This window comes from Tupaia chinensis, unplaced genomic scaffold, assembly GCF_000334495.1.
Source record: "Tupaia chinensis unplaced genomic scaffold, TupChi_1.0 Scaffold000248_1, whole genome shotgun sequence".
NCBI lineage: Eukaryota > Metazoa > Chordata > Mammalia > Scandentia > Tupaiidae > Tupaia > Tupaia belangeri.
This window is the reverse complement of record NW_006159726.1, coordinates 4,446,473-4,459,465: the sequence shown is the minus strand read 5'-3', so window position 1 is coordinate 4,459,465 and position 12,993 is coordinate 4,446,473. Positions and strand designations below refer to the sequence as shown.

Genomic DNA, 12,993 nt, shown 5'->3' with positions numbered 1-12,993 from the left:
TGCCCTATAGCAAAAACCTCTCAAAAAAAAAAAAAAGAAACATTAGGTTACAAACAGAATAGAAAAACTTATATTTATATATATATATAAAAAACAACATGGGCCAGAGAGTGGTGTGGTGGTTGAAGGTGCTGGACTCCCACATGACCGACCATGGTTCAAGCCTCGGACCTGGCAGTTTGCTTTCTTACCTTCCCTCTCTCTCCCCCACCTCTAGTCAAATAAGAAAAAAATAAAGTTAAATAAAATAAAGAATTATTTAAAAAAATACAACACATATTACACACACACACACACACACACACACACACACACACACTCACACTAGCAGACGCTCAGAGAGGCATACAGCAAAATATTCATAGCACTTATTATTGGAAGAGCAGGGCTGGGATTACTGTTAGCTTATTTTCCTCTCCGTTCTTTTTTTGTTTTTATAAATTTCCTACAATAACCAGTTATTACTTACGTAATCAGGAATGATATATAAATTAAAATGTTGAAAAAAGTGATATGAAAATTAAAAATGAAAAGAGATTGAGACATTGCTTACGTGGAATTGGGTATGCAAACCGGTCCGGGTGTTTGGTGATGAGAGTGTTTTTTATATGTCTTCTCCCAACACCATGCGCACCTATGCCATTTTAAAAGAAGAATGTTAATAGTGACAACTGTTAATAAAGTCCACAAAGTTTTTAAAAGGTGAGAATGAGCAGGCCAGTTACACAGTCAAACTTACCTAATAAGACTAGTGTTTTCCTTTTGAATGCTGGCAGTTTTACTACTTCTTCATATGTGACAAGATCTAATTGATCAAACACTGAAATGCAAAGATGTAGACGATAGGTAAATGTATGGAATGAATATTTCCTATAAGTATATTATAATTTTACTGGCAAACTGAATTGATATTAAAACCACATCTTAAAAAACAGGAGTCCGATAGCAATTGTTACATATGCCTTACGTGTACTTTAAGTTATACTTCATTTGGAAAGAAAATTTCATTTTTGAGCCCAGGAAAATGCACTTTAGAAGCAGGGGCATCCAATGATATGTTGGGCACATGCATAAAAGTCCAGTTCTAAAAGATCACTGCATATTTTTTCATGCAGTTTCCAACAAATCATATAATTTCATTCAAAACCACATGCTGTTCGTAATCTTTACAATTCTAAGAAATCAGCAATACTGAAAAGAAAAAGTCTACAGACAGTGACCAACATGAATATAGCATGAATGCAGCTGAAGTTAAGAGAGGAGCCAGCTAGATCATTCTAGAGATGGGTGAGAAATGCATGGACGCTAGTTGGTCTTTCACTTTGTGGTTCTTTTCTCAGAGCTGATAAAGACGGCATGCTGGATTTTTTTCAAAGTCGGGTTCTGTACTATTTTACAAGCTTTTAAATGAGCATCTTACAGATTTTATTGCAACTCAGCTATCTGTTTGATGGAAAGTCTTGAGATAAGTAAGGGAACATGCTTCCCTGGGTCCCAAGCCCTGTCCCCCGTTACATGGGCAGCCTGTGTGTGGTAAACCAGGATGGAGGAGATTGTGGGGCAGACTGTGAGTGTGGAAACCTACACAAAAGGGGGTTCTCGAATCATTACAGACTGAGAAAAATATCTGAAAGATTATATTTTTGAAACCTGCCTCTCAACAACACTATTACAAAAACAATTTCAAGCAATGTATGAAACTTTCCTGAGTGGATACCCATTCCTATTGAAGTTCAATGTGTTCCAGTTCTCATATACATTTGAAAATTCCCACAAGAAGGTTAAAATCATACATCTATGTTTCCAGTAATATTTTTTGTGTGGTTATGCTCAAATGTCAGTTACACACTGAAGTTTTTTTTTTAACCTCCAGAGAGCATATGTACTCATCTAAGAGAGACAGAGATAGAGAGAGAGAGAGACAGAGAGAGGGAGAAAGCACCCCCTATGGGGTGTAGTCATGCCACAATCCCTTTTCCTCTATTTCTCCATCCTGTCAGGATTTAGGGCATGCACGCATAGGCACCAGGATTTTTTTCAAGCCACCAGGGCTAGGATTTGAACCATGGTCAGCCATGTGGGGTCTGATTCCCTTAACCACTAGGCCATGGAGTGGGCCCTGAAGTTTCTTTTTAAAATAACAATGAATAAATCCTGGATTTTAGAGGGGTGGAAATAAATGAAATAAAATTGATTCTACAGTGTAATAAAGGAATCTGGGACACTGCAGTCAATTATTAAGAGAAACTTCTACTCTCTGAAACAAAATAGCCAAATGAACATCAGCTCAGTCTTTAATGTTTGTGATTGTCTAATGGCAAAGAACCTTAAAATGCAAAATAAGATACTCCTTAAAATACAAAATAGAAACACAAAATATTTTCAAAATATGTTTTTAAAAAGGATACAGTATGTTACAATTAGGGTTAGTGTATAGTAATGGGTATTTGTGCACTTGTTTTCTGTTGGTGACTTGATTCCATAAAGTTGGCTAAAAGTCTTTAAAGAGTATTCTCTAGTAACAGCTAAAAACCAAGAAATATCTTCTGTGTTCAGAACGGCAGACTCACAAAATTGAGTATGAGGCTCTCTGTGGAAGAGCTAGCTAGTTATCCTGCAGTGGTAATGGAGTAATGAGAGCCGCTGAAACGGAGACCACGGTGTGCTTATGACATTGCTTCTCAAACCTACTGCCCTCTGAGTGATATTTCCATCAAGAGAAAGTATCTTATGAAAGAACTGCATCAATGAGCTGTTATGTTTTAATACATAAAAATAATCAAGCATCTCATGGAAGGGCAAGATGATGACATGAGCTTTCTGAATGGTAGACATATCCCTCTTTGCCGGAGCCTTAATTTTGATCCTGTGCATTAAGACTTGTCATTTTTACAAAATACCTAAGGATGAGTTAGATATCCACAATTAATACACAAACAAATGAACAGATATGTTAAACATCAATCTTAACCATAAATGAGTAGCATGAAGAGGTTACTCTGGTCTAAATGAAATTGCCACATGGTCACAGGGTTGAAAAACAATAAGAAAGGGTATTTTAAAATAAGAGATACAAGGAATATTAGGAGAGCACTTAAAGACTGAACCTTTAAAGGTTTTAAGTTGCTTGCTGATAAATGAAAAGGACTTAATAAAAGGAAATCGTCAAAACACAGAGGCATAGTCATTCAACAGGTTACTTACATGCACAGAGGCCATTGGGAGTGAGACAGCATGAAAAATGTACAGGGGTCATTGAAATATGACTTTTCATATATTAGTAAAATAAAATATAATATGCACAAAATAAACTTTATCATGCAATATTCTAAACACAAGGCAAATAAGTCACATTAAGAAACGAACTCATTTTAATAAAAATTCAAAAATACCCTTCTTTAAAAGTCAGTAGATTTTGTATGCTAGCATATGCATAGAAATTTTATCTGGGAACAGTTACAAGAAACCCTCCTCAGAGAAACTAGGTGTGGAAGCCTTTTGCTTTTCATTTTGTGTCTTCCTATATTGTTTGCAATTGTTACTCAGGTGTGCCTGTTACATTTATTGTTATTATTTTTAACTGCCAACAGGGCAGTGAGGTTATGGGATACTTTTTAATTGACTTTGAGTCTTTATATTTGAGGTGGAAAAAAAGAACAGTCTTTTAAAGTGAACAGTATTAATTTAAACACACCTATGTATACTGGCATAGAAATCTTTTATGTTGATACATACATTATATAGGTAGGATAGTTTGAGATACTTAAATACCACTGTTCAGAGCTCTAACATTTAAGAAAAACAAATTAAAAGAGCCTTTCTAAGTTAAAAAAAAATTACAACAGTAACTTGATCTAAAACACTTTTGGAAATCATGGGGCTGAGGAATCTGGATTTTCAAGGCTGTAATTCTTCTACCAGCACGACAATGCTTTTCACTCCAAATGTATGTGGCTAAAAATCTTTAACATGCTGTAGAAGATATCTTTGCTGCAAACACCACACAGATCATAATTAGATCTATTCCCAAGGATTCAGAAATACTATCTGGCATAGTTTGCTCATATTACCCTGATTTTCTGGTAAGCTATTCAACATTCCAGACACTTAAGTATTTAGTAGCTACTTTCCAGTTGAATCTTTTCCATCCAAAAGCTGTTAACATAGAATCCTTGCTCAATTTGAACAGCTACAAATATTTTCAAATACTATATAAACTTCCAACTAAAAAAAGGCATTGCACATTGGTACCATAGGGCCAAGGAGTGTACACTTGAATGCTTACAATGGCCAGGCAGCTAATGTGGTTGAATGAGGTGGGCCGGTGGCAAAATAGAGTGTGTGGGGACAGGGGGTGCTGGAAAATAAACGTGCATCTGAAAGGGACATCAATGGCCCAGAATTGCTCAGAAAGTGGGCCCAGTGTTGCTGCATTTTCCCTTCTTCCAAGGGAAGTCTGAAACCTGAGTTTTTATGTTAAACAGTTTGACTTTCAATATACTACTTCTAAATAATTATTTTAAACATTGTGTGTATATACAAAACAATTTATCTCTGGGTCAAATTCAGCTGCTGCTTTATGATATGACTTGTAGGTCACACTGCCGGAACAGAATTCTGCTTTAACTGGATATGTAAAATTTCCTGGTGACAGAGATGGAAATAATTGATTCTATTTCCATATGTTCTAGATATTGATGAAGTTCCCATTCTTCATTTTTACCTCAAATACAATTCCTTTTCTTTTGAAGTATTCATTTAATTTTATTTATCATTACTACTATTTTTTAATTTGCTATATGGCATGAGTGTCTACCAGAGAGAGAGAGAGAGAGAGAGACAGACAGAGAGAGAGAGAACAAGCCACCAGTTTTGGGACTGGAACTGCGATTGGCTATATGGGAGTCCAGTGCCCCAACCACCATGCTACCTGCTGGTCACAATTTTTACCTCAAATATACATGATCTCAGAATTTGATCATAAGATTTGAACTTTTTCATCAATACATGATGAATTCTCAAAGATCTGAAGAAACAAAATAGATACCCTTACGTTAATTTATTGAATATTATGGTAAAAATAAAGTATATTGCATCTTATAATCAGCTTCTGAAAAAAAAACCCAGAAATATCCTCAGAAATACAGTGTAATCTGTGGTATAGCAGTCCATCTAGCTAGTTATTATTAAAGACTGTAATATTTTCAAGTTCTCAAAGCATCTGCCTTACTGATGGAGATCAACAGTATTAGTTTCTCACTCCAGAGCAATTCTTTGTATGGACAATACTATAAACAGAAAAAAAATTCCCTGATAGTTAAAAGCAAAAAAGCTGATAAAATACCTGACTTCCCTTCCTGACAAATTGATTTCTTCTCAAGTAATCATTAAGCACATGGCTCTTTTTTAGGCTTTATGATGAACAAATGGAAGAGCTGCTTGAAGAAGCAGAAGAAACACGAAGAGATAGTGACCAAAAGGAATGAGGGGCTTTGTCAGGCAGTGTATTTCAGAAAGTACAAGAAAAAAACGGTATTTTTAAAAATATTTATTATCATCATTACTATTACCTTTAATTTTCTATAGGGCATGTACTTGTGTGCATGAAAGAGAAAGAGAGACAGAGAGAGAGCAAGCCACCAGGTCTGGGACTCGAACTGCAGTCAACCATGTGGAAGTCCAGTGCCTTAACTACCATGCCACTTGCTGACTCCATGCTACATATCTTCTTCCCAGCCAAAGAATCTAAAAGGAGAACTCATGAGTGATGGTTTTGAAGGTGAGGGAATCCTAGTGAAGATACAATGACTATAGAATCACAAACAAGGCTAGACACAAAGTTCTTCAAAGAAACTTAAGTGGCTTAGCAAGGACGTTCTAAGGAGTTCAGACTCCCTTTCATAGGAGGGCCTCATATGGAGCAACAAATACCTACATGGAGAACAATCCCTTAAGCAGGAAAAGGAAGGGTCTGATATCCAAAAGACTAGAAAATACTCTTCAGAGAACAAAAAAGTGAAAGTAGATAGTAAGTGTCCCCACCTCTGTCTTTCTTCATTTTAAGTTTATAAGAACTTGGAGACATCAGTGGTTTGGAAGAGGAGGTGTAATGTCAGAAGATAGAGAAAAGCAATTCTATTCTACCCCTACTGGGCTCCTGACTTCTGTATCAAGGGCTATACCTTTCAACCTTGACAGGCAATGTTTAGCAGAGAGTGACAGCTTGCCATAAAGGACAGTGTAAGAGTACTTAGCTTCATTAGATGAGACCCCTTTGTCAGGCTCAGTGATGAAAGACTCTTAGAGCCGCTGAATTTTAGAATTAGAAAAGACCTTGACTGACAAACCTAATTTCCTCTTTTTGAGGCCCACAGGAGCTAAGCAATCTGCCCAAGTTGCACAGTTATGCTGATATGCTAATTCCTGGTCCTACCACAGGCAGCCTGTCAAGCTTACGGGTGAGGTGTGGCCACAGTACCACTGTGCACCACCTGTTAGGAAAGAGAGACTGGAAACAACAGAAGATCAGTGATGCTCTGGTGACCAAAGAACGGAAAAATGGAGCCTTGAAAACATTAGCCACCAAATCGAATGCTGATTCTCTGGTATAATTCTTGAACGAGTCAACTGATTCTTTGACAGCATTTACAGTTCTAGTTTTTCAACCAACTTGCTTATTTTTCCTTAGAGTTGAATTAAACAATGCTGGCAAAGAGAATACTCATGCCTACTACATGTCTTCCGTTGGGAAAGTATAAAACGAAGGATGAACTGACAGCCTTCACTAGCCATTTCTTTGTTTTGCCAGGTCGAAATTATGATGTCATCTATGTTTATATATCATTTAACATTGTTGTAAAAATTATAAGGTGAGATAAGGAAATTGTTTATCTCTATGTGATGTCAGCACATATTGTGAGTTTGTTAGAAGCAGACAGAAGTAAAGGCAACTAAGGGCAGATAAAGCACACTAAGGAAACTTGGCAATAACCACTGATGTTTGTGTTAATCAAGGTTCTGCTGATAATGCAGTGCATTTCTTCAGATAGTACTCACTCCTTGAGCATTTAATTGTAATTTTGTCCTATAAAGTAGAGCTCTGTAGCATATCTGTAATTTAACAATTAAATGCTCAAGTAGTACTACATTATGTTTAGTCTGTTTTATACATTTCTTCCCTTTATATCAATAAAACAAAAAAAGTTATTATGAGACTAGTGCTTTATAGCAGTAAATAATCAGAAATGAAGCATTTTATTGGAAATAAAAATGTAGTACAATGTAACTAATATGGAGGAACACAGTCCTTGTTTAACTTAAAACAAATTAAAAAAACAAGCAAACTTACTATGTAGCTACTTGTACTTACTCCATCTAAGCATTGCAAAGTGTTTACTTTCAATCTAGTTGAGAATAATCAGAATTTCTAAATAATTTTTCCTGGTGAATGTTAACACATTATAGTATTCCACAGAGAAAAAAAGCATTTCTTATTTGTCAGAGACATTATGCTGTTGAACTGAGTATGCATTAATGGACTCACTTGACTTGTTGGCCCCATGTTTGTTTAATTGTTTAATCTTGGGAGCTTGTTCCCTCTCTCTCTCTCTTTTTTTTTTTTTGAGAGAGATTTTTGCTATAGGGCGCATGCACTCACTGGACAGACAGAGAGACAGAAAGTGAGAAATCACTCCCCAGAGGAGGATGACCACACTGCAATCCCTTTTCCTCCATTCTCCCTCTCGGGATTATGGGCACGCACACACACGCGGCTGGCATGAGTTTTAGGCTGCTGGGTCTGGGACTCAAACTGTGGTGGACTATGTGGGACTCCAGCGACGTAATCATTACACCACCTGCTGGTCCCTTTGGGAGTTATTTCTGAAACCTTGGGAACTCATCTAATTATTTTCTCAGACAAATTTCTTCTAAAAGGAATCATATTAAGAAGTTATTGAAAATAAGGAAATGCCACTGTGTATATCACCAAGTCTGTTCTTTTAGCTGAAACTACACCCTGTAAGTTTCCTGGGGATTTCATTGCAGTGAGAGGTCATGCACTTTGGTATTCTTTTCCATTTTTAACAAACCAAGTGAGCCTTTTTACTTCAGCAGAATGGAAGCTTTCCTATAGGCAAACATACTATGAAGTGAAGGCCAAGATAATGTCCTTGATCTTTTAGGAGCTTCGAAATCCACAAGGGAAGAAGATTGGCCACAGAGACTGACTAAACTAAAATGTTATCTGTGTCATCTGTGCTCTTTCAAAACCACCACTGAACCAACTGTAGCACAGCTCTCTGATCAGTCTACCTCTGCCCTTAGATATCTGTCATGGGGCCATTTCTAAGGGCCAGGGAAGAACCAGGAGGGAGGGTATTTGCTCAAGACCAATCCTGGCCAAGAAGGTAAGAATCTTGGCAACTCAGCAAACTCTCAAGCTCTCATTTCTCGGGGGAGTACTTAATGTTCCAACGGGTACTATTTCAAAACAGTTTTTTTTTTTTTTGGTACTATAAAGTAGAGCTCTACAAAATATCCTGGCAAATAACCAACATATTAATTGGAGATAGGGGTTTCTTAAAGGTTTTGCAAGTGAGTGAAGATCTCATGGTGGAACTTTTTTTGAAAAGAGAATGCCGAAGATCAAATTGAAATGTTCCATCTATTTAGGTCACAGAGATATGTAACCCAGCCTCAGTAGCAGTTGCGCTTCTCCCTACCTGCATTGTGCTTTGCCAAATATTTATCTTTGTACTGCTTCTTTTTCTTGCCAAACCAAGTACAGCTGGCCTGCTGCTCCTGTTTGGTTTTCTCCATGGCAATGCAAGCTACTCGCCTAGCACACAGAGAAAAGAAAAACACCAAAACCAAAATTAATGCATAGTTTTCTGTTGATAAAAGAAAAAAAAAACACATTCATTTGAAGAGTTTACATTAAAAAGCATGAACAGTCTCATCACAATCTTAAATGATTTAGATTAAGGCTGTTCTTTGGTTTATTAGGAGTTTCCTAATAACGGTTATAAAAACATAGGCTTATATTACAGTGACATCGCGTTCCTTGAGGAGACAGTAACTGATAACATGGATTAGAAGTCTAAACGTGGCTGTGGCTGTGAGACGCAGTGGACTGATGGTGGGATTCTCAAAAAAAAAAAAAAGAGGCAAACTTACTTACCAAACAGGCCTGGTTTGAATTCTGGCTTTGTCACTCATTAGCTGGTATTGAGCACTGAGTGTTAGGGACTTTTCTAGGAACTTGACATGTATTGGACTCATTTCATCTTTCTAATTACACGTGGAATCATATCACCATTTTGCAAGTGAGGGCGAGGGGATTGCAGGATTGAGAGGTTAAACGATTTGCCCCAGATCATACAGCTAATAGGTAAAAGAATGGGGGAGGTCTGACACTAGAACCCATGATCTCAGTCATTCTACCAGCAAGGTATTTAATTTCTTGGATGGCTGCTGCAAATGATTAGAAGAAAAAATGGAAACAACATCCCTGGCACAGTCAGACACATAGGAGATGCTTAATAAAGGCACTAGCACTACACATCAATTCCAATTTAGGACAGAGAAAGTGTGCTAATATTATGTTCACAGTTATAGTCACAATCAGAAGACTTTTTTCTTTTTTTATAGTCCAAAGTTTGTTCTATTTGTTTATTAATTTTTAGGTTTTTGCCATAGGGTGTGTGTGTTTATCAAAGAGAGTCAATGAGAGGGAAAGTGAAAAATCACCCCCCAGGGGGATGGCCATGCTGCAATCCCTTCTCCTCCATTTTTCTCTTTGGATTTTGGACATGCATGTACACATACCCAGTGATTTTCAGGCCACTGGGTCCAAGGATTGAACCACAGTCCGCTGTGTGCAAGTCCAGTGCCTTGACCACCATGCCATCTGCTGGCCCCTTTATTTATTTAAGGCTGTGGTTTGTTTGTTTATTTGTTTTTTTCTGTCATAGGGTGCATGAGCCAGCCAAAGAGACAGAGAGAGGGAAAGTGAGAAGTCATTCCCCCCTCCCCTAGGGATAGCCACTTTGCAGTCCCTTCTCTATTTCCCTCTCTGGATTTTGGGGACATACACATGCATGCCTGGTGTGATTTTTCAAGTCTCTGCGTCTGATGCTTGAACCGTGGTTGGTCGTGTGGGAGTCCAGTGCCTTAACCATTATGCCATCTGCTGGCCCTACAATCTGAAAATTTTAATTTTGTTCTACTTGATTATGGTTTTCAGGATTGGTGACATAAGCAGAGATATTGTTAAAAAGCTGCTTTCTTGTCTGGTCTATGCAATACTTGCCTTTCAGGATATTGCCACAGAAAGTTTTGTTCTCTTAATGATTTTGCTTGTGGGCCAACCAGTGGTCCCTGACTGAGTCACACATAAAGAGAGTCCAAAATTACTACTGAAATGCATATGGTCCTACTGTAAATGTCAAGTCATTTTCCAATGAGGTTGTACTGATTTACACTCCTACCAGCAGTGTCTGAGTGTTTCCATCATCCCATTTCCTTGCCAATACTTGGTATGAATACTCTTCCATTTTGGTTGATAAGTAATGGAGAGGCACTGTTTTTTGTTTTTAAGAGATTTTTGCTATAGGATGTATGCACTCACCAGAGAGAGAGAGAGACAGAGACAGACAGAAAAAGAGAAACACCCCTCGGGGGGATGATCACACTGTAATCCCTTCTCCATTCCCCTCTTGGGATTTTGGGCATGCACTCACATGCACCCAGTGTGAATTTTAAGCTGCTGGGTTCCAGGTCTCGAACCACAGTTGACTATGTGGGAGTCGAGCAGCTCAACCATTATGCCACCTGCTGGTCCCACCACTGTGTTCTAAACTTATATATTAGTGATTACTAATAAGATTGAGCACCTTTTTGTATGTTTATTGGCTGCTGGATTTCCTTTTCTTCCAGTGTCTGTTAACCATTTCCCTATTCAGTTGTCTTTTTCTCAACAGTCTGTAGGAAGTCTTTATAGAGTATGGCTATCACACCTTTGTTATATTAGTGGATGGGAGAGTCTTCAAAAAGTTCATGGAGGGAACCAGCAGTTAGCGTAATGGCTATGTCGCTGGACTCCCACGTAGTCGACCGCGGTTCGCGTTCTGGACCCGGTGGCTTAAAACTCACGCCGGGTGCGTGTGCGTGCGTGCGTGCCCAGGATCCCGAGAGGAGAATGGAGGAGAAGGGATTGCGGCGTGACCATCCCCCCTGGGGGGTGATTTCTCGCTTTCTGTCTCTATGTCTCTGTCTGTCTGTCTGGTGAGCGCACGCGCCCTATAGCGAAAAAAACCTCTCCAAAAAAAAAAAAAAAGTTCATGGAAAATGTGTTATTTAAAAAAAAATGCAAGGATTTCAAAAACTGTTTGTACCAGAATAAAATTGTGCTTAAAAATTGTTTTAAAATTATTTATTTAATTTTATTTTGCATTATTATGTTTTACAATTGGTTACAGGGCACATGTGCTCACCAGAGAGAGACAGAGAGAAAGAGACAGACAGTGAGAAAGCAAGTCAACAGGTCCAGTACTCAAACAGTAGTTAGCCATGTGGTGTTCCAATGCCCCAGTCAGCACGGCATGTGCTGGCCCCATAAGCCTGTACTTTAATTCCATTTTTCCACAAACGTCCTGAAGTCCCCTCACATGTTTTGTAGATATCTTCTTACACTCTGTGGTTTGATTTTTTTACTTTTTTAATGGTGTCTTTTTGATGAATATAACCTACTTGTTTTTATTTCTATCTTTTTCGAGATTTCTTTCTTTATTATTATTTTTAAAAAATTTGCTACAGGGCACATGCACTCACCAGAGAGGGAGTATGGGTGGGGAGTTGAGTGAGAAAGCACGCTGTTAAATCCCAAGTCCAGGATTTTAACTGCGGTTGGTCATATGGGAGTTCAACACACCCCAACTACCATGCCACCTGCTGGCCCCAACTTACTTGTTTTAATTTAGCCAAGTTTATTAACCTTTTCTGTAATGGGAAGTCTTTTTAGTATCTTAAGAAATCCTTCCTTGTCCCTGAAGATATTTGATAATATTACCTTCTCGAAGTTTTTATTTTTGTCTTTTATGTTTTGTTTTTTTGAGGGTACTGATACTGATTTTTGCTCAGAGTGTGTGAAGTACCTCTCCAATTTCTTTTTCCTAATGAATACACGATTGTTCCAGAATGACTTATTAAAAAGCCTGTCTATTCCTCACTGCTATACAGTGCTACTTATTTCTGTCTTCTTCAAGTATCAATACATTTTATAATTTCTTCTGTATATTTCTTGAACATCTTTGTTATATCTGTTTCCATGTTGCTGACTTAAAAAACCTACAACACCTTTTATAAAAGGTAATAAAAGAGAAATTTTGAAATGACAAAAATTCAAACATATGCAAGAGTATAATGAATTCTAGATACCTACAACCCAACTTCTATAATGATTATTTGTAGCTTATTTTCTTTTTTATTTTTGAATTTTATTTATTTATTATTTTTTTGAGAGGTTTTTGCTATAGGGCGCATGCGCTCGCCAGACAGACAGAGAGAGACAGAGAGACAGAAAGCGAGAAATCACCCCCCAGGGGGGATGGTCACGCCGCAATCCCTTCTCCTCCATTCTCCTCTCGGGATCTTGGGCACGCACGCACACGCGCCCAGTGTGAGTTTTAAGTTACGGGGTCCGGGACGCGAACCGCGGTAAACTACGTGGGAGTCCAGCGACATAGCCATTACGCTAACTGCTAGTCCCTATAGCTTATTTTATTTATACTCTCCCTATTGTAGCTTATTCTGGAATAAATCCAAGAGTCAATCATTTTTTCCTTAGTTTTAAATTCCTTTTAAATTTATAGGTTCCCTCTCTCTTTTCTTTTGTGAAGAATTATTTAATTTTATTTATTATTATTATATTTTAATTTGACCAGAGACACAGACAGGGGAGAGAAAGGAAAAGTGAGAAAGCAAGCTGCCAGG

At 37.9% G+C, this 12,993-nt stretch overlaps 1 protein-coding gene across 12 annotated transcripts in view; it reads right to left on the bottom strand.

The window, feature by feature from the left end:
• Window positions 1-12,993, bottom strand: part of CASK (calcium/calmodulin dependent serine protein kinase) — a 465,298-nt gene that overhangs the window by 18,124 nt on the left and 434,181 nt on the right. For 8 of the 12 annotated variants that reach the window (XM_027772014.1, XM_027772020.1, XM_027772021.1 and 5 more), the window contains 3 exons: window positions 8,724-8,839; window positions 740-820; window positions 554-634 (listed from right to left, as the gene is read on the bottom strand). In XM_027772014.1, the coding sequence (XP_027627815.1) occupies window positions 554-634; window positions 740-820; window positions 8,724-8,839 (278 nt within the window). The remainder of the gene's footprint in view (window positions 1-553; window positions 635-739; window positions 821-8,723; window positions 8,840-12,993) is intronic. The other 4 variants (XM_027772015.1, XM_027772025.1, XM_027772018.1 and 1 more) reach the window with 1 other exon arrangement.